The 23,069-nt window shown below is 44.7% G+C and overlaps 1 protein-coding gene across 1 annotated transcript in view; it reads right to left on the reverse strand.

Moving 5' to 3' along the window:
* Positions 1-22,325, reverse strand: part of maml3 (mastermind-like transcriptional coactivator 3) — an 87,569-nt gene extending 65,244 nt beyond the window's left edge. Inside the window, exon 1 of the mRNA XM_076145318.1 lies at positions 21,080-22,325. Within this exon, the coding sequence (XP_076001433.1) occupies positions 21,080-21,457 (378 nt within the window). The 5' untranslated portion in view covers positions 21,458-22,325. The remainder of the gene's footprint in view (positions 1-21,079) is intronic.
* Between the last annotated feature and the right edge of the window lie 744 nt (positions 22,326-23,069).

Consider the following 23,069-nt stretch of genomic DNA (forward strand, 5'->3'; position numbering starts at 1 on the left):
TCCAGTTCGTCTCGCCAGGCGTTCCTCGAGATACATTCCTGTGGCTGACTGGGCGCAGAGTGAGAGAGTGAGAGAGTGAGAGAGAGAGAGACAGAGCAGTGAGACAGAGCAGTGGGCAACAGAGATTGAGAAACATAGAGAGGAGGAAGATGCTCAGAGGTAATCAATGAGAAAAGTGAAGAGGGCTCAAATTAAAAAAAAAACAGAGAGAAAAGGAATTAGAGAAAGTTAGAAACCAGGGAAGGAGTAGAAATGCATCTAAGAGATCAGCCACACACACAACACACACAAGTGTTACCTGTTACCACAACTCAACCCTCCTTCACACTTTACACACCCAACATATCTTTTTCCACTTCTCACAGCCGGAAACATGATTCCTATAGTCAGGCAGCCAAGATGTAAACGGAAATACCTGGACGCCATCACAGGGCGGCAAGAGAGGAGAGAGGAGAGAGGACTAATATAACTGATTTGCACCCAGACACATTAACGTCAATACCAACAATTACGTGCACAGGTGCAAGTGTGTACGACAGAGAAACACACCTTACAGTACAAAACCCCATTCGGTCTGTTGTGCCATATCAAAATAGAAATATAAGCCATTTAAAACTTTCTTGGACAGTGAAAACCCAGACCAACAACAACCTGACCAGGGGAGCACTGAACTTCTTTTGGTAAAGCGGATCTTAGCTTGTACGGCAGCGCCTCCCTCACCAAACTGGGGTTAAGAGATATAATGTTCCACAACGATAACTCCAAACTATTCAGGAACGCAGCCCAAAGGAGAGCATCTATTTGGCTAAAGTGCTTCTCCTTCTTCTTTGCTCATTATTCTGCCTATTTTGTAACACAATGGGAGCTGATTACAGCATTTGGAATGCACAATACTAGCGATTTTCTGTCCAACCCGGACAGGTAATTGCATTCACCTGCAATCACAAATCTAAAACAGTTATCGTTGAGGTCTCAACATGCTTCCGCAGCACAACACGTCAGCGGTTTGTGGACACCTGCCCAAAATCTCAACTAAGAAGAAACTCCTTCTTGTGTACCTTTGTATGCAGCTCATCACCATGAGCCATTCCTTTCTTTTCTCTCTCCTCTTAAGATGTCTGCCATATTCAGCTCCTCTCATCTCTACCTATGCCCCCGCCACCCCCCGCCCCTTGCCTCTCCTCTCCCACCCACTCGCTCTTGTTCACATCTGATGACAGGTCAAAGCATGATTATCGATTGTACACGTGCGCATCCCCTCGTGCGCCAATGCGAACGTGCGCGCCAGAGAGTGTGTGCGTGTGCGAGCGAGTGGAGATGGCCTAATTGAGGGGATAAAGGAAAGGAGAGAGCGATGGGTCAATTACTGCAGGAAATGGAGAGCAAGTGTGTGGGTGCAGAGGTGGGGGAGGGTATAGACTGTCATTACTTCCTTCCTCCAGGGTCCATTTTTACGCATCTATAAAATGCCTTAGCTGCTACAAGCCCCCCCTCTCTTCTTCTCTCTCCCTCATCCCTCTGTGTGACTCTGTCCCTCCCCCAAGCTACATTCTCTGGCTTGTACACACACAGACACACACCCATGGATTCTACCCCCCACCCCACCCCCCTGTATGGTCTCCTATTAGCGTGGTTCATGCTCTCCTGCTAACCTCTGACCCGGCCCACTGTCTACTGCAACCAAAACTAGCGGTTCCTTCACAAACAGGGGTCAGTTCAGCAAGTGGCCTTACAGTACTGAACACACACCAGACGAACGTGTGCGGCGACTTCACTCAACTGAGAAACACTTCGCGTATCGACTTCTATCCCTGCCCCGGCGAGGGAGAGGTGAAGTCTGTTTGTGGTTTAAAAAAGCATAAAAGGGTGTCTTTTTTTTTTTAACCTTCAGTGCAATATAGTTTTGAACGTAACCTGTTTACAGCAAGGTCTGAGGATCTGGGACACTATTTTTAGAAAGACACATTGCTGTTAAGTCATATCCCATTCATCCAACGCATTGTACAGGGGCAGGAATGTTTAATTAAGCAGCAGCCGTCTACATGAAAAACAAATAATAGTTGAAAAAGAATGAGAATACAAAGAAGAATAGATAAATAGAACGCATAAATCCCTCAATTCGTCAGTCACATTGTCTAACGTAGGCGTTCCAGGTAAGACACTAGGCCGAACTCTTCCTCGTGCATATAGCAGTCCCTGAAATCATCACATCTTTAAGTCTGTACTCTTTATTTTGGTCTTTGAGGTCATCTAAACCTCCCTTTATGCATGTGTGTTGGCTTTACTATACTGTATATGTGTGCGTAAAGGCAAAAACTGTCTGATGATGTTGACATACATAAGAGGTCCCCACTGTACTTAAGTGTGGCACACATATCACCATATTGTCTTAGAGAAATGAAACAGCTTGTTCTTCAAACAATGTTCAAAATTGCAGACTCAGGCTACACTGTACTTAAAACCAATGCCCTCCAAGGTTGTGTTTAATGAGATAAGCTTTTAAGACAATGCCCAAACGTAACAAAACCCACAACAGGACTACCTAAGAGCATCAAGATATTAGCTTTAAGCCAAATAGGGGCAGAAATCCTCATCTTGGAACAACTCAACTGGAAATGGTCTATCTTCTGAACCTCTTTTACGGTAGGTATTATTTAGCGGTCCTAATTCTTATCTTTTCATTCACCACTGCTACAAACAGAATTGATGTATGTATCGTTTGAAAAATGCAGTTTGTACAGACGGGCGAAACGGAAAGAAGATGTGTTGTAAGACGCATTATTGCTTCAAAAGTGCGTAGATTTTTTGGCATTTTCATTCAATGTGGCTTGTGGATGAAAATCTAAGTGAGCGTTTATCTGAAGAACCTACTATTATGTAACACCAGTTAGTCAGAGGTATCCTGTCTGGCTCTACTTGTACTTAATACATGTGCATCCAACAATGAGTCAAGTTGTGAACAAGAATACAATTCTGTCTCTGTGTGTACTTCTGAACATATTGTAACTAGAGGTGAAGACTGTCTATTAGTCTGTGTGTGTGTGTGTGTTTGTGTGTGTGTGTGTGTGGACCAGTGTCTTTAGTAGACTTGTGGTAATCCTCTTAGCGTATGCTGCTAGAAGCTCAGAGCGCATTATGTAACTCCTTTAATCCAGCACCGCATCAAGACAGACAGCAAAAGACCACAACCCTTGCTCTCGCCGTCTCTCTGGCATACACACCCGACACACGCATTGTTACAGTGGGCTTAATCTCAGGGTCTGTGTCAAATTGCTGATGAACAAACACACTATTCTCTTTCTACATACCAAGTATAAAGAAAAAATATATATCTATATTCATCACAAGTAATCGATTCTCAACACTAGTCCAAGCTTTCAGCACTCGTGTCCACGTAGAGGCTTCAGAGATGTCGCTACCCCTCGTGTCCTTCCTGCCCTCTTTACATATTCTCTGTCTCACCTCGACAACCTCAAAAATCCATCCAAAAAAACCCCGGACACCTTACTCTCGCTCTCTCCTCTTACTCTCCATTCTGTTGCCAGGGCAACCGCAGCCATCTTGCCGTGCCCCATCGGTTGTTGGGTGCACATCACAGTCGGGTCATAAATGTGGAATGACAGTGAGAGAGGGAAAGCATCAGACGGCGAATGAGGCAGAGCAAGAGGCGGTGATAGCGAGGGATAAGAGAGGAAAGAAAGGGAAAGAGAACGAGGCTGTCCAAGACTGACAGATTCCCAGATTACCTCCACCAGTGACAAAATACGGGATTTAGCACCAAGTGGTCTTTCTTATACACCACACTCAGTAACCTCATTTATATCTCTGAACGAGTTCCTTCAGATTTTGCAGTTGTGGATAATTAGACTCTGGTCTGAATGATTACTATATAGTTCAAATATCCTGGACTATAAAAAGCCTTTATATTTTAACAGTGGTGTGGCCCTTTAAGAGGCAACACAGGGTGAGTAGTTCAGGCAGTAGGTGCGGGTAGAGAGCAGGTACAAATGACTCGAGTAGGAAATTGTGAATTTTCACTCTGTAAGTATAGCTTGAACCGTTTCTGTTCGGGAAATAACTCCACAAGAACAGTTTATGAGTCTTCAGTAGTGGATGCTGAACCTTGTCACAGGGGTACACTGTAATAGCTTATTACTTCTGCCCGGGGGCCCCACGTTAAGAGGCTCCCCTAAGTCTCCTGACCGCAGTGAGAAGATGGAGCAAAGGGAACAAACAGCTGCCAAAAAGTCTTGTGAAGTTGATGTTAAAACACTGGAATTGTTTCCTAACGGTGTTCAGCGACTGAACTGAAGAGCCCCCAAAAACAAAATAGTAAACAGCAGCCAGTTAATTATTCATCATCCACATGGGCTTGTTTCACTATGTGTGTAGATCTGACAAAACATCTGACATTGTGCTTTGTTTCGCGAACCACTAAAGACCTTCTGTTGCATGAAAACTGTTAGTGAATTTCAGCACCTTGCAGCTGTATACTGTACTAAGAGAAACAATGCATAACATCAAATCCTGGAGTGAATCAAGATTGTGGAGGGAAAATCCTGAGTGTGACATCCATACTCAAAATGTTTGCAATGTTGGTTTTGGTTACTTTACATCTGTGAGGCACCCAATACATTTTTGCTATAGTGAACGTTGTGGTTTGTACAACTTTGAAGAAATGTGTAAGCCCCATGTTGGTATTCTTAACATTTGTACTGTATATTCCCCATCTGCTGTATCAGCAATGGGATTAGAAACAGTGGTTTGGAAGGGGAACTTGGGGAAAATGGACACCAGCTCGTTTCTCATCCTCTAGCTGACAGAAAGAACTCAGTGTTACAAAGTGAAATTACTGTGTGCCTTTGTGTTGGCGAATGCCTTTAAACAGAGGGGAGTATTTAATATTTAACAGTGAAAGTTTAAGGACAAAATCTGACACTGCTACAGCCTAGGGTCAGATAGATGTTTCTTAGTCAGGTGGATCCAGCAGGTCTAGGTCTTTTGTTTTAAAATGTATTTGGTACATTAATAACCCTAACCCTTCATTAAAGGACACCTATCAGTGAACCTACACAGTAAAATCGAACCGCAGAAACTCAAATGCAAAATTGCTAAATCTCTCTTTAGTTCAATTAATAGTAACAATTGAAGAGTGCAGCCAGTGGTAGACGGTGTGGTGTGAACGTACAGAGGTGACCTGACATGACCTGGAGCTCGGGTAGAAACGAGTGAAGCGATTTTGTCCTGCCTTTGACGAAACACAAGACGTAATACTCTTGGTGTTAAGAGAGCGCGACACATGACTGCAGGAGAGGCTACAGGATGAGGGGATTAATTAGCGGAGAACTCGTGATAGCCAGCGAGAAAGGGGACAACGTGAAGAAAGATGAGAGAAAACCAGAAAGTACGCAGGAAAGAAACAAAGTGGCGTGAGATGAAAGAAGTAAAGGCCCAGTCAAAGGTAGTGAGAGAATAACAAGTGTTGCTGTGGTCTTTCATTGGGTTGGGTTGGGTGTTGGGTTACTGTATGAGAACAAATACAAAAGATGACTCACTCAACACACAGGCGCAAGCCCGTGTGTTCATACACAAACACACACACACAACTTTAAGTACAGACTCCTTACACTTAAATAAGTAAGTTGACCACTCCTTCTGCAGCTAGCTGGCCATTCCCTTTAAATACTGACAATAGTTTGCTGTCATAAAATAATCATTCTGTTTGTTCGGCAGCAACATTGCAACAACCTTTCCCTCAAAGATCTGAGAGCAAAGGAAATAATGAGATTTTAAAGAGGACTGTGGTGTGCACCCCCTTCTCATTTCCTTCTCCTGGCCTGTGTACACGTAGCTGCACACGCCTAGGCCTGCTCTTTTTAACATTTTCTAAGAATTTTTCTCATCTTAAAGCGCACTAATTACAGGCTTTAACATGTGGGCGATGGTAAAGTACGTATACACACACACACTCACACACACACACACTCCCACCTTCCCACCCTCCCAACCAACTCTGCAAGTGAACATAATTAGAGACTTGAGAAAGCTCTGAATGAGTGTAGAGGAGAGGGGATGGAAGACATGAATCCGTTTATCTAGACAGTCAGACATCATGAAGGAACTTTACACTCTGACCTAATATGTTTCCACTCCTTTTTTTAAACTTATATCGAGCCAAAGCTGGTTATATTTCATGCCATATTCATGCAGAATGAATGATATGACCTGTAGAGACATGAACGTTGTTTGACATGGGCAATCCATCACAGGGAATATTTATCTTTATTTTTGTCCAACAGAGATGGTTTGAAATAAACGACAGAATGACAGAAAGGAAGCACGGACTCGACTTCTAGCAGCACCTGCCCCGACTTAGAGGTTCTGGCATTAGAACGTACGAACACGTGTTGGATCACGTTTGTAAACAAGGTCACGGCAAAGTCAATTTGTGAAGTAACGCAAACACAAAACTAGCTAAATGTACTTGACACCATTAAGGTGATCAAATCTTTATTGTTATTTTAAGATATTTTGTGTTTTTACCTTGTTGTAAAGCACCTTGACGATAATAATAATACTATTCATTGGTATGTAGTGATAACAGGTGAAAATGTGTAGCAATGAGCGTGTGTGCAGTAAAAAGGTTGCTCCACCACAGGCCTGTGAAGGTTTTTACTGACTTTTTCCACAGACCTTCTAACTCTGCGGGCAAATCTTCTCTCAATCTCTGTAACTCTAAACTATCAAACTGGTTGTCCCTCTCTCTGTCTCTATTTTTAGCTCTCTTTTGCAGATTAGGATCCTATTTATAGACCTTTATGTTGTCCAATAAGGACACACTCCGTGCGAGAATGACACCGTCACAGGGATCTGCAAGCCTCCCACTTGTCACAGAGCCCAGCCCACCATCCCCTTTAACTACCTCCGTCTCTCCCTCCCCTCTGCTCTCATGCTCTGATGCTCCTCCCCTTCCTTTCACTCCTGCAGTGTTTAGAGAAAGTCAGTATTGTTTTCAGCACTTCTGTCTGTGTGTGTCTGTGTGTGTGTGTGTGTGTGTGTGTGAGAGAGAGAGCGATAGAGAGACTCCAACATGTGCTGTTTCAGGAGAGTTAACATTCAACATCTACTGAATTAACAGTTTACAGTGCTGTATATCTCCTCAATATTAACATTTAATGACATAAGAGGCCCTGATTTGTTTTAAACTTGATGGAAAAACATGTGGCCTGACAGATTCCAGTTATAAGGTCAGGCAGTTAATTCAGCCATGTGATGAGCTCTGAGCCTTTCCACTTCAAGCTTAAAATGCAGGAATCACCAAAAGTGAAATTGCAAAGTTTCTACTGGCATGAGCTGAGCTGAGCTGAGCATAAGCAAATTGTTATTGTGAATGTAGTTTGCCGTCCATCTTCCATGTCACTCCTGCTGTCCTCCCTATTTGTTTTCTGCTCCTGGGCAGCATGTATAACTCTCTCTCTCTCTCTCTCTCGGACTCTCTCCAACCCCCCCCCTCTATTCTCCCTCTGGCTTGTCTCCGCCCTCTGTCCCTCCCTTCCTCTTCTATCACAACTCTGTTGCTCCTCCCTCTATAATGTGTAGTATGCCGGCTTGCGTTCACCCCCCCCCCCTCCCCCCCACCTCTCACCCTGCTCTTTTGCTCTCTCCTCCCATCCCATCTCTTATTTCTTCAGCTCCTCCTCCCTGTTTCACTGCCTCATCTCCCCCCCATCTATACAGGGTGGCTCTTGGCTCCGAGCCCACAGCTTCAGTGGAAACTTTACACACAGGAAAGAGCCTCTCTCGTCAGCCCTCCCAAAGAAGACACAATCCTACAAAGCAGCAAAGTCTGGCTATTAAACACTAAACTACCTGCTTATAGTAAAGCAACCACACCACAAAACTGCATCATTAACACTTTAGAATAAACTCCACTTTTATACTGCAAGCACTGATGTGCAGATAGACAATTTTATTTCTATTTCTCTTTTTCGCTCCTTTTAAAGAGAGGACATTACATAATTCTCCAAACACTTCCTGTCTAAGCAGAAAGCAGCCTGGCGTTTTATCAGACACGCACATGCAGACACGCACATGCAGAAGCACACACACACACACGCGCACGCACATACACACGACATATCCAAGCCGACAGCCAGCCTGTTCGGGCTGTCTGCATCACAGTCACTATGACAACAGCAGGAGAACAATCCACAAAAACAGCCACTAGGGAGGGTGGGGGGTGTGGGATGAGAGAGAGAGAGAGAGACAGAGAGAGAGAGACAGAGAGAGCTAATGGGGAGCTTATGTGTACGTGCAGCTGTACCACTGGTTAAGAGTCCATGTGGGGCCGGTGCCATTTCTAAGCTGGATTCCCTTGTTTGTTTCCTTTACCTGCCCTCTGATGACACCAGAGTCACAGGAAATGCTGGTGGCACCTCTATGCCACCTTGACATCATACCGTCTCTTTATTTGTCCTGTGCTAAGACCCGTCACATCCGCCAGGGGACAGAGGACGAGGTCTCATTAGGCTGACATCACACCACCAAAACGTTGGCTTTGCAAACCATTTAATAACAAGGAATTCATTAGATTCAGCAACATACCAGTTGTTTTGGGAACATATGCAAAGTGCCGGATCTCTAAGCTAAGATAAGACGGAACCCAACCAAGCAGGAACACCAGAGTTGTATTGCAAACTTGATGCGACACCTTTTTTTTCCTTTGGCAACTTTATTCTCCCCGGTGGTTTGGTGAATAAGCAACCAGCTTTGTGTAAGATACATGCAATGCATTCTCTTTCTGCACAACTACATTACATCCAGAAATCATAAACATATCCAACAGGCAGTAGCGTCTTATTCTGACAATGCAGACTTTACTTGTCTGTGTGGTAAATGACAATAAAAAGAAATGATAAGTGGCAAATACAATAAATGAGAGAAAAAATAAGTAATAAAACATTTAAATATAAATATATTATTTTTAGATTTGTTTCTCCTCATAGTTAAGTCAACCTCATCCATATCATATTGGTCAAATTGTGAGGATTTATTAATTAATGTTGGGATTGAGGTTTCGTCATTTTAATTTCTCCTTTTTGTCTCTGACACTGTGACACACACTTTCATGGACACATACTCGCTTCTGTAACTCTCACTCCAACTCGGTCATTTCAATCGAAAGGTGTATTCAAACCTGGCAATAAGAGCAAGTTTAAGACCAGAGGATATGACTTGATCACTCCTGTCCAAGGCATTAAAAGCATAGTGAGATATTTTCAAATGTATGGTGCCTTCAGGTCAAATTAGGGCAGGCTTTGTATGGGTTAAAAGTATTTTATGCATTGTGTCTGAACTGCACTCAGTAGGCAAGATTTGGACAGATTTGTAGTCTGATCTTGCAGACGTCTGAAGGAAGAGAGTGGCTCATGAGTGGCCTCTCTATCTGAGTCAGATTGTACCATGAACGCAAAGAACAGCTTGTTTCTCCAAACTCGCCCAAATCGGTTTGCCTAGCAAACAGACGTAATGAACTGGAGAAGCAACAACGTGGAAAATAAAGTGTTAATGTTCCAAAATATTTTGTGTATGTGTATGACGAAGATTAGGCCTTTTCCGTCTCTCTGGGGATCATGGTTGCCAGACAGTCAGCATCCCCAAGGGACTGTCTTTGTTATGATTTGTGCAGCACTCATTAAGCACCCATTAGAAAACTCAATGGCTCCTTAACTGTCAACAGACCCGAAATAAAATGTGATCCTGTTCTCCCGTTGAGGAAAAAGTGACAATTACAGTACAAAGCTTGAAAAGAACATGATCACTGCTCTTCTCTGTATTTAGTGGGAGAGTCACACTTTTAAACTGATAACTGAAACTTTTTACAGATCAAAGATGCTTTGAGGCACTAACTTAAAACACAAAGCCTGATTCAAATCTGCTCCAATATATTTCGTGTAAAAAAAATGAAGTTTATCGATAGGACATACTATTAACAGATGGTGGTTTCTACATTTGTTATGCTACCGTTTCCATTTTACTGCACAAGGATCATTCTTTCTAGCAGTCAACACTGTCTGCTTACATTCTCTGCATCGCAATCATAACAAAGCCGTCAAAGTGCTCAAATGTCTGGGGAAGAAATGTATTGATGCTTTTATAGAAATAAAAGACAGAGAAGGTGGATGTAATCTAATTTAAAAATCATTTTTTGAGTGATAGGACAGTTACTGCAATATGAAGAAACAAATACACTGCATTCTGCTGCATAATTTCTATGTATGAGTCCTGATCAAAATAAATGCATGGAGTGTGCTGGTTTAGAGAAACAAAATAAAATGTGGGAAAAGTTCTCACTTCATAACCATTTCTGATAGCTGTAGCAGATTAATTCTGTTGTGATTGATGTTTCCTGTATTCTCATGCTGTTTCCCCACACTGTGGATCATGTTTCAGTGCTTCAACCACTTTGAGAAATTATATTGTTTTTCTACTGCTTCAGCTGCTCCTCAAAGAAAAAAGGACAGTGCATTAACACTGTCTAAATATTATGAGTCACTGCCAGTGAAGAAACGGGTGCTGTTTTAAAGCCATAATTATGTAAAATCAAGCTTTATTTTGTTTTACCGACTACATCTGTAGGAAGTGTGTTGCTCTGGGTTGTGCGTTAGCTTAATGGGTTGTGATTAACAGATAGGGAGTCCTAATCATTGCTGTTTTTCAGGATAAGCTGCATGTAGAGAGCTCTGCCTTGTTTTCATGTGAAGATATAATAAAATGAAAAATTCATATTTCACAGTGCGCTTGCATCTTTTCATCTTTTCGTGGGCAGTGTGTATCTTTGGTTTTGGTGTTTTGGTCCAGATAATGAGCAGCGTTTTACAAACAGCTGCTGGTGCTGGTGTGATTGTTATTGGTGCTATTTCAGGACTCATTCAGGAAGTCATCTGTGCACACACACACCACTGATGGACTATTTTGGGCAACAAATGCAACGTAACTTATCACGCACCAAACCGAGCATACATGAACAGTGAGGCGGTGAAAACAGTCAGTCAGAGAGAAGGATGGTGGAAAAAAGGAAAGGAAACTGAGTACTACGTCTTAATGGAATGGAACACACCTCTAATAGCCTTTTGTAGACCACCAAACTCTTGCCTTTACTCAGTGGTGCACTGTTGTTGGAATAGTGTAGCACTAGATACTTATTACAAGACATAATAACACAGAGCACATATTGGAACCATATGATCCTGTTGCAGTAGAAGTGGGAGCCACTTATTTTGTTGCTCTTAAGTTTGGTCTCTTTCTAAGTGCACATACAATAATAGAACTTTAAAAACTCTACAGCGATGGTGTAGAACGATATCTGATGTGTCTCACGTCCCATTATCTGCAGTATATTTTGTCCTTTCTGCCTCTAGTGCTGTCCTTGATCCCTTCTTGTACATGTTGGTCCATGACCCATTCTGAACCTCAAAGGGAACAGCAGGGTGCAGGAAGTTCAGAACAAACAGGCCTGGAGAAACCACTACCTTCCGTGCCAGGCAGGCTTGCCCCATGCTGCTGTGGTACATGGTTGAAAGCTTCTTTACACACTTTCGCGCTGAAGTTTCGGAACTAAATCAGGAACTGGTTCACCCGGCGCGACCCAGAGAAGGAAGTGTGTGTTCCCTTTCTCTCATTTACACCTCAAGTATAATGAAGATTATGTAAAATAGAGCAGGTGACATTTCGGCATCTTCTTCTGGTGACAATTGCTTGCGCCGAGGAGCCGTGCTATTGTGTGACGTCACGTCGCTTAGTATCTCCTACAGACAGAGCCAGAACATGCTGGTAGATGTCATGATACCATAGTGTGCTGTAGGTGTCCTGTTTTAATTTCATTCATTCTCTCTGCACCAAAAACAGGCGAAACGCAAGTATCTGAAATGGCAGGCGTCAATCTGTGGAGGCTTGTGTCTGGCCAGTAAGCAATATTTGGTCTTAGAAGCTCGGCACTGTAGGTCCTGATTGATCAGAGTGTGTGTGTGTGTGAGAGTAGCGAGTAGTAAGACTGGTTCGCAGTGTGAAAGTGCTGGAGTCCCCTGTTGGTCCTGGTCCCTGGTTATCCCGAGATCCACTGCTCCAGATGGCTAAAGGCCGAGCTCAGCACGTGGGAATCATTTTTGGGCTTTGTGTTGCACCAACAGTGAAGCAAAAACGACAAACAAACCCCAATGTTCTCCTGTTATTGTTCTTACATCAGCACTGTGTGTGTGTGTGTACTGTGATGTTCTGTGTTCATGTTACTTCATTGCTCTGTGCTTGTATACGTACACGAGTTCAGTTACAAATTGCAATTTCTCGGAAAAATAATTGAATAAAAAGCAAACAAAATAGATACTTTAATTAACAGTTGGATATTACTTCACTGGCTCTGCCAAAGCAATAGCACAGTATGTTTTATGCCTAGTTGCACGCGGACAGATTTTGTTGATGGACGAGAACACACACGCGCGATGGTGCCAATTCAACACGAGCGGTGTGTAGCAGCCACTCGGTTGAAATGTAATGTCTGGGCACATCTTAAACTCTGCTGCAGCCAAGTCCAGTGAGGTTCAGGCAAACATTCATTTTTGCATTTCTCCTCCGCTTATCCGGCGTCCGGGTGGTGGAGGCGGCATGCTAAGCAGTATCCCTCTCCCGGGTTGTGTCCTCCGGCTCTTTCCTGAGGGACTTTGCTTCCTTAACATGCGTCACACACTCAAGCCCAAAAATGTAATCGCATTGCACTGACTTTATTTGTAACATTTATTTATCTTAGTTTGGTCGTTGTGCTTTAAAGTCCCCAATCTTTATACAGGTAAGTATTTAGTTACTCTCTAAAGTTAAGATTCTATATCTCATATTTAGTTTGTTTTAATATATAAAAAGTAATTTTGTTTAATTAACATTTCTGAGCTGGGGCTTAATTTGTTTAAAGGCAGAAGTTTAAAAGAAACTTCCCAATATTGTAATATCCAATAGCAATGGTGGTTGTGATGAAGTCTGAGGTCGTCTCTGGGAATCCCTCCCTCCAGGTGGGATCACATGAAGCTCTACTTGACTCAAGACTTGGAAAACCAAAAGGGGGCCATGTTCAACACAAACCCTAATGACTCATCTCTCTCTTCCTCATCGTTTCTTCCACTCACTCTTTCCTCCTCCTCCTACCGCATTTACACTAAAAGCAAAACAGGACACGCTTCATCCGCAGTCCATTTATGTGAGCGCAGCGTTCAGCTCGGAGCCCTTGACTGAGCCACGTGTTGGCTACAAGTGTACATTCAGGAAACATTGACAGTCAGCAGACACTTGCTGTCATATTACTGTGTCACGTCGCTACAGTAACAGAGGGAATCCAGCCCTTGCTATCAGCTGGTGTAAATCAGCTATCAGACAGGAGCAAAGCACCCGTGTTGCTAATGGCCTGAGCACAGTAACTTTCTCCCGTATCCTCTCATACCGTCCTGTTCTGTCCTCGCCCCGCGTTGGGCTCTGCAGTATTATCAGATAATGTGTTTTCTCTCCTGCACTGCAGCCACTGTGGCACAATTACCCCGGCTGCTGCACTAATGGCTATTGATGCAGCTGAGGGCCCCACACACACACTTGCACACGCAAACATTCATAAAAAATTCATGACGCTGGCTCAATAGGAAGGTGCGGGGGGTCTGGCCAGCCCTAGAAAGAACAACAAATCTCATTTAACAAAGAGGGAAAGAGGCAGATGACACGGGCGTCTGCCTATCGTGTAATATAACACAGAAACATCCACACACACACGCGAGCGTGCGAGAACCCAAGCGCACAACTAGTATGTAGAATGGTGGGGTCATTAAAACAACCCTGTTACCTGCTACAGGACAGATACTTGTGTGTGTGTGTGGGTAGGTGTACAGTAGGAGGCTGTGTGGATGTGCCGGTGTGGTAGGTAATTCCCTCTTAGAGCAGGATTTCTCCCTGCCACCGACCTGCGCTGAGAGAGCTTTAGAGCGCTAAGCCTGCTGGCTGAGACTTACTGAACCAGGGATCACCAGGGACAGGGAGCAAGAGAGGGAGGGAGGGGACGGAGAAGGATGGTAAGGGTGGGGGGTGGGGGGTGGGGGGAGAGCAGGGGAGGGTACAAACGGTGGAAAGGAAAGTATGGAGGGCAGATCACAAAGGGGGGAAAAAATGAAAGGTCAAATGGAAGCAGGAATGGAACGGGAAGGGAAGAGATGAAGCAGAGAGGAAAACAAGACAAGGATTCTGGCTGGGGAATGCGAAGGGGAGGACACGAACGTAGAGGGGGAAAGGTGAAGGTGGAGGAGGCGATTATGCTTTAATGGAGGAATATGGTTTATAAAGCGACCCTGATTGACCTTGAATCCTGGCTGTGACACCAAAGGGCTTTTATTAGGAGCCACCACTCTCTTAAAAAGGGTAGCACCCCTCTGTCGTACGGATATGACGGAAAAAAAGGGGCTTTATTTGCTTACAGGAGCTTTAGCCTGTGCAGGAGCAAAAGTCATGCACGGGTTTACAGAGAACACAGAGTTCTCCTCTTTAAACCAAAAAGGTAACGATCACTTTCAGTCTGCAGCACTGAATGAGACACGTGTTTACTTTACCGTGTAATCATTTAGTAACGCTATTGATGAACATGAATCACAAGGTTGAGAGACACAAGGGACGGAGGTGTTGGGATTCTTTCTATATGGTGAAGTTGACTGAGGAACAGAGGAAGATGAGGATGAAGGGCCTTTTCTCTGTCTTGTTTGTACTGCGCAGTTTTATCATCACAGGATTTCTCTTTTGTTGGATTTATTTTCAGACACAAGAGCCCAATAACTGCCCCGTGGTGTGAAGCACAAATAATGACGGTTGTACATTTCCTGCTCTGGTGCAGTTGGTTAAAGGGCTTGTGCAGGAAGAAAATGTCCACCAGATACAGTGACGATTAAAAACCCCAAAGTACCTTTCATTATTCACTGGCCAGACTGAATTTTGAATCAGGAAGGACTCTCCAAAGGATGCATCCTTTTAAGCATTGGCCATCGGTAAAACAACCAAGTCACTGCCAAAATTGTCTGGAGTTTGGCTGCCAACAATTTCGGATGTCCCACGGTGCAGAAGGCTCGGGTTAATATTGTAGCAGAGCCACTCGATGGCGAGCTGGAGTGGAACTTCACAGACACGAGCGACGGTGCTGCAGAGGAATGAGCTTGCTGGAGGGGGGGAGTGAAGGTATTTGGTCTATTGTCAGAATTGATCTACTAATCTTTCAAAACTTTTCTATTCTCTGCTATTATTTCAAAACTGGGACACTTGTGAGGAAAGTCAGCTCACACACAAGTACGCGCACACACACACACGGTTGTGGCAGAACCCCATGCACCTAGGCATCTCTGATAACAACCTCATCCATATTTTACCATTTCTGTGTGTGTGTGTGGTCCATTCTTACTGACAACAGTGAAACAACCAAAGATTGGTTCCCAATCCCATCATTCTAGCATTAATAATGTAAAACCGGAGCTGCCATTCTGATGCTTCTTTAATAATAACACATCTCCAACAGCAAATCTCCAAATCTTCAATCCCGGAGTGGCCCAAAGCAAAAGATCACAAATAACACTCCAGCCAAAAAGTTAAAACAACAGAAATCGTTCCACATTCCACATTCATCATTTCTTTCTTTTACTAAAGGTTCTCAGTGTAGGATAGCTGTGTTGGAGTATACAGGACAACAGATGTTTACTGCCAACAGGTTGACCTTAGGGCGCATAGTTGTAAGTTAAAAGCGAAACACTTTAGCCCTTCGAAAACACAATCAAATTCATCTAAGATTTGCACAGTGGGCCGCAAGAGGACTTTAGCTGGACCGAGACCTTACAGGGTGTAAATATGTGTAGCTGCAATCAGGATGCACAGAAAAGCACGAGTTTAAACAAAAACAGATGCCGGCTGAAGGAGAGAAGCAGTGATGGATGCACACACGCAGACTGGGCTTTTACAGTGGAGGTTAACAGGCAGGCATGATGCAAAGAGGCGAGAAAGGCTAAACAAGAAACAGAAAACTAGTTGAGCAAATATTTGATGAGCAAGGCCTCCTGCCATTCCCTGCTGAACCACTGGTGAACTCGCATTCCCAAGACTCTTATGTGTGTGTTTGACAGAAGCGTCACCAATTTTGCAATTATTTGTTCCTGATATGATTAACTTTGAGCTCCGGTTTCACTTCCAGGGAATAAAGCTTTCAGCATTCACAGGGCTTTCCTTACTGCTCCGACAGGCTCAACGCTCTCTCAACATTCAAGGTCGACACCGAATGTGTGTGTTCCTGTAGAACATGTGAACAAGCGTGGGTGGATGGGAATGTGGTCACAGGCCGCCCCAAATCGAAAACATCCAGCTTTGTGTGTGTGTGTGTGTGTGTGAGTGTGCGTGTGCAGGTGTGTAGGGGTACAGGGATATGGGTACAATGCGAAAGCAAAGGAGGAGACGTACGAGTGACACATACTTGGAAAATGGACACATGAGAGCAAAAAGGAGAGTTTGATTAGTCCAAAGCAGCATGCGTGTGTGTGATCACAGCTGTAACACTACGTCACGCTCTGTGTGCGTGCCTGCAGAGTCGCTCCGTGCCAGCTCATTGGTTTAAATATAGTGCTTTGGGCAACGGTCCCAGCTGACATTAACAATGCCATAGCCACCATCACCATGTGCATTAGCGCTGTGCTAAGGCTTGAAACCAGAGAGGTGTTGAACAGAGGGAGGGAGGAAAGGACGAGAGGGAGGAGAGGAAGGGAGGGAAGAGGGAAGGCCTCGGATTCATGAAAACTCAGCCGCCCACACTCTGGCCCCTGCTGCCAAGAGTTGAGCAGGACAACAGTGTGTGTGTGTGTGTGTGTGTGTGTGTGCGCCTGTGTGCGTGCGAGCGTTAGTGTAAGCATGTATGTGTGTGAGACATTCCTTGGTGAGGTTGATGCCAAGGAATGAGCAGAACCGAAGACAGACTGTCCTGAGCTACTGTGTTCTGGAGGAACTAACGAGCCCCTCGCTGTGCACCTCGGCCTCCCAGCTGTAAACTTGTTACCGATTAAGTAATCGCATCTGACTGCATGTTTTGTCAGTTGCACAGGTTGCCGTTCAACTTCGGAGCGAGATTGTGGCCTGTGGGTTAAGAACCATGGGCCTGAGAGGTCACAGGTTTGGGTTTGAGTCCCATCAGAGCCATTACAACGTTTCCATTACAATCCTGACAATAGCGGGACGCTTCACGATCTGAATAGTTAGTCTGCCACCTAAATGTTAATATGATGGCTTGCATGCTCTTCCTGTTATATCTGAGGACTCCGGTGGTACAACACATATTCATCTCTTTAACAGAAACGTGAACAGAGAAGATCTTTGTTGATTTCTTCAACACTTAATGAACAAGCTCTCACTCACTCCTGAAGTTTACCAAATGCCATTCCTGGAAGATGGGCACACCAAAAAGTAAATTTCATATAAACTGCGCCTTAAAAATGAGCCTAGTACAAAGAGGGTCTTGACCCACGGACCCTCGCTCAGTCTCAACACTGCTCTCACGACAGTGAAAGATCTTTGATGGGGATCCTGAGGAGAACAGAGCCACAGAAATCCCCCTTCTACTGTAGAAAACTTCAAGCCAAGATCTGATCAGCCGTTTCAGAGTTCAGCACATGCGCACACACACACGAGCACGCACACACACACACACACATCAAGGATTTCTTATCCCTTCTATATCCCAATCCGACTGATGTTCCACTGACTGAATGAGCCGGTCTGCTTTTTGGAGCCGACCATATGCTGTTGCAAAAAAAAACTACAAAAACATGAAAGAGGAAAAACAGCTGTCCAAAAACCAATCAAAAACCATTTCCATTGCATACTGATGTTCCCTACGCCACACACTCCAACAAACCCATCACTGCCCAAACACTGCTCTCGCCTTAAACACACACTGCATACAAAAATAAAAAATACATGCAACCTAACATATTATATATACAAGTCCATCAAACTAATGCACTCTGGAACTTCATCTAAACACTACTTTGGGTTTGAATTATGAACACAATCAAATAGTTAATCATGAGCTGTGTTATAAAACAGTTATAAAACGTGAATAACACATTGAAATTGGTTAAGGAATTAAGTTGGTTTTTCTCGTGATAATAAAGTGTGTGTGTCTGTATGTGTGTGTGAATTGGCCGGGGCCAAAAGCACAACTTCAATAAATCCAATGAAACTCTAATTACAGGCTTAAAAAGGCGTCTTCGTGGACTTATACGTAAACATATATAAGATTCTCATAATGTGGAAATGTAAGCTTCTAACTATCCAAGTGTTTGTGCCACATGATACCTGTTGGCAGAGAGTTGGTATGGTGTTTAGTGAGACACAAGTGACATTATTCCCACATTCCCACAAATGTGCAAGTGCCCATCTTGTGAAAAAAGAATCTCAGCAAAACATCAAACCGCTGCGTGTTTATGACGGCACTTTCTAGCCCGGAGATGTGCGAAAACAACCAGATCCCTCTAACTGAGCTGTATGCGGTCATGACTGGGGTCGGACATAAACGCTCCCCTTTCTTTTAACCCCCATTCACTGGTAGTAAGACTTTTTGGTGCTTTCAAAAGTCCCAAATCCATCTGACGAGTGATTTAAAGACACATCCAGAGAAATTGTGGGAAAAATCCATACGGAATCCCAGTGTCTTTTCTCCTTTCTCACTAATTCTGAGCCTATAAACACAAACAAGCGCACACACACACACACACACACTTTCCATAATTATAGGCTTGCCCCTGTCTTGACGTGGGTGTGTCTGAGAACCGACGGACAGGGGCGCAGGGAGCTGAGCTGCATATGACAATGCAAAAAGCTCACCAATGTTACAGTTGGAGAGTAAGTGGATGGTGGAACTGGAAGATATTATTTACATTTGCTAACTGTAATCTGTTATTATTGGATTACACCATCTGTCTTGCGGTGGTATCAGCAGGAGAGGAAAAACATAAACACGGTCCTGATTTGTTCATATTTGTGACATTCTTGCACACACTTACTTCAGATAAATGTACAAACACGATACGATACATTCCGGATTTACCCCTATAACAACAAAGTTCAAAGCCACTGTCTCACTCGTTTCATTTGAACCTTTTGTCCTAGAGTCTTAATACAGTTTGCAACCTCATGACTTGAGCAGATTTGCCTCCTATGAAGCCGGACGAACCTTCTCAACTCAGTGTGATTCAAAGGACACTAACATAAGCGGTACAGATTGAGGCCCTTTGGGTATTTGTATATTCATGCATGCGATGTGTGTAGTTACATCAACAGTGTACTTGGCTTTCCTAGAATGCCTGCTTCTGCAGTGATTACATACAGCCATCTAGCTGCAGCTCTGTTCTTCTCAGAGGAAACAGGCAAAGGGAGTGGAGACTTTTCCCTCCTTACCTCATTCTTGCCTCCTTCGCATTTCTTGGCTTAGTAAAAGCCAAAGAAGACGAAATTAAAATGTGTTTTAAACAGGTACTAACCCCCGAGCTCTTGGTGTTTAAAGGCTTTGAATGCAGTGTGTTTGCCGATCACCAACAGTGACTGGGGGAGCAGCAGAGAGAGAGACAGTGCAGAGAGATGCCACTGTGTCTTTAAGCAGTAATCCCTCCGTTCTCAGAGCGTTTGTTGCCGACCATCTAATAGGCGGTTCCGTTTAATGTCCACAAGGGCTGCTGGGAGGTCCTGCACTATTAAAATCACTGTCGCTCTCTCGAGCTGGATCTGGACGGGCTTGCACGGCTCTCAAACAACGACTCAGAAATTAAAGACATTCTCATTTAGCATATCAAAGAGGGGGGGAATGGGGCTCATTGTCGCAACAAAAGGGATAACAATGTCGACATTCCTGACATGTATCCATTGGTCTCCTCTAAAGGAGATGGGGGCTTGCCTACAGGAGACGGTGTGAAGAGGGGGAAACTACAAAGGTGGCCAGTGTTTTGTCTCAATCTCCCTCCCAATGACTCTAGCAATCAAACACAAAAGTATCACACCTCCGTGAAAAAAAGATCCGACATTACAAAGACTAGATCCTTGAACCGGCTCATTAAAACACAATTTTCCAAACTAAGAAGCCATGCAAACCTCCATGTGTCACCACTGCCCCCTTCCAATGGGAGATCACTGTTGCATTCCTCCTACTAGGACTTTCTGTGCACCTATTCTACTCAATCATAAGATGTCATGGTATTGTTACACTCTAAGTCACAGCTGTACCTTCCCTAGGACATAGCGTTTTGTTACTTGCAAGTCCTCCCTTATCTCGAAAGTACATTTCATGATGGTGATGTTATGAAAAGACCGGACTGTAAATACATGTGTGTAACACCGAGGTGACCGGCTGATGATTGTAAGAGTGTGTAACAAAGGTTACAGCAACAGAGTTGGAACGTAAACTGCTGCCAAGAGCAAGGAAGCAATGTTGCAATGTGAATGCTGTTTGCAGAACATTTTGCACCCAAAACAAAGAGCGCCGAATGAGAAGTTGTTTGCAAAGAAAAAGAAGAAAGCCACCCACGTTTGTTCCAAGTTGCTGATTTAGAAAACGAAACCACGAGCTTTGTCTTCCCAACTTTCCACGAAGAGCAACACGGAGCATGCAGAGCAGATATAAGCCGTCAGGGGTGTAATCGGTGTAGCCTGTTGTACTAAACAAGGGAGTGGGTTACTTTGTAAACACAGGCGCTAGTTGGTACTCTGCTTTGAAAATGCGGAGTGTGTTTCCAAAGCAATTGGCAGCACTCGGTGAATGTGTTTTCAACAAGTTTTCACAGCGTTGAACAAGTAGTAGTAGTAGTAGTGATAGTAGTTGTAGTAGTAAAGGTAGCAGCACCTTTGAGAGGGACGGAGAGATAGAGAGGAACGGGAGAGTGGGTGTGTATGTTGGGTTAGGGGGGCTACACGAAACATGGAGGGTATGAGCGTGTGTTGCAGGGGGGTCACAGGGCAGCCTGGACCGTGACTGAGGGCATGTCCTTACCGCTATGAGCGTGTTATTCCTCTGCTCGGCGGAGGAGGCAGAGTCCGGGTCCGACTGCTTGCTTTGCGGCTGCTTGCTGCTGCCGCCGGCGGACTTCTTGGCCCTCTGCTCCAGGCTCCGCTGGTACAGGCTGACCGTCTCCCGGCGCTCTATCTCCAGCTGTTCGGCGTGGGCTTGCTGGTACCTGTTCTCGCAGTTGACGTGGTGTCTCCGGCAGCCCTCTATGCGCTGCCTCAGCCTCTCCACCACGGTGCTGTGCTTAGGTATGCCCACCGTCCCGGGGGGCACCACGCTCCCGGCGGCCGGGTTCATGCCGCTGTTGTTGATGCAGATACTGCCGTTGGGTCCGGCAGCGGGGGAGGCGAAGTCCCCCATCATTTGGCCGAGTGGCTGCTATTTTGGAAGAACTTTTCTCCCCGTCAAGCTCGCCGCTGCCGCCACCTTCTCCTCCTCCTCCTCCTCCTCCTCCGGGCTGCCTCCTTCTCTGCCTCCAGCAGCGAGTGTCCTCCTCGGTAAAAGGGTCCCCGGGAGCCAGGCAGTTGGCGGAGGCACTAGCGACAATAGCCTCTTAAACGAGTAGGAATGGTGGAGCTTTAAAGGACTGCGAGCCCAACAGTCATACGGTTGGGGACTCGAGAGTGACCATTTCTTATTCCCACCTCGATGCTTCCTTTCAAACAAACCGAGCCGAAAACACACAAAGCACTCGAACTAAGTGAGAGCAAAACTGAATTCAACAATAAACCTCCTGCCGCCCTCCTTTATCTACAACTCCGGTAGAAATAAAAACAACGTGAAGGTGTAAACGCTAACGAGCAGTCAGCGGTCATACAAACACAAACCGTCCCACGGAGAAGCAGCGACGGCGGCAGCAGCAACAGACCACTTGCCGTTTTGTTGTGTTGTCCTTTGAGAAAAAGTTTTGCTGCTTGAACCGAACGGGCTCCGGAGTTTCCCAGTGAACTTGCATCTCATATGGTTTTGGTTTGAAAGAAATCCCGGTGAATGTGTTGTTGTAGGGGGGCGAAAAGCACAAGCGCCCTCGATAAGTCCGGTCGAGAGGCCGCTGGAGTAGCCCAGACGGCGTAAAACGCGGATATGGAAGCGGTGGAGGAAGTGTATAGTCACTGGCTGCCGCTTGCCACCATCACAATAATCAGGTCCGCTTCTCCACCATGCCAGCGGAGTGATATCAGGACAGGAGCCGAGTAAAAACCAGCGAGAGGCTGCGAGGAGCCCGGCCAGGGACTGCTGGAAAACACGGAGTGGAGTCTGGACTGTATTACGGAGAGGACAAGATCGGTCCCCTCGCATGACCTGACCTGGGCTTACATTGATTGATGTGACCCATAAGAATCTGAGACTCAGCCACTCTGCTTAAAGACTGATCAGTGTGCAGTTTGACTAAGTGTTGACGGGAGAGACGCATAAGTGACTGCATACACATCAAAACACACACAGTCACAGAGAAATACAGTCTATATAACACAGTTAATAAAATATCTAATGTAATGTGTGTTAAAATGCTGAGGAAATGGCTTAACCTAATAAAACATGTTTGATGACAGTGACCTGATTATGTTTAAACTGTGTGTAAGCATCTGAGTCATCCATGCCATAGCTGAGCCTCCAAGAGCTGACCCGCTGATCAGGACTACTTTTGTTTTCAGTGTCTTGCTCAAGGGGACTTCCAGGAGCAGCAGGGAATTGGACCACCACCAACCCCCAGTCAACTGACACTGAAATACAATATATATGTTGCAAGTTATAGAAATGGATGTTGGAATTTATTTTTGATTATTTTAAAAAGTCAGATGAGGAATAAATAAAGCAAACATGAACATAAACTGGATTCTAAAACAGATAACATCAGCATCTGTTTGTGGGAAGGCGTTGCTACCCGTGATTCCGAGTAACACATTGCACCACAATGATAGATAATAGAAATTGTCATGTTGGCACAAAAAATTTAGAATTAAAGCCTGGAGTG

Source organism: Genypterus blacodes, unplaced genomic scaffold (genome assembly GCF_046128005.1).
Source record: "Genypterus blacodes isolate CSIRO-AG114 ecotype Tasmania unplaced genomic scaffold, CSIRO-AGI_Gbla_v1 ptg000030l_1, whole genome shotgun sequence".
Lineage (NCBI taxonomy): Eukaryota > Metazoa > Chordata > Actinopteri > Ophidiiformes > Ophidiidae > Genypterus > Genypterus blacodes.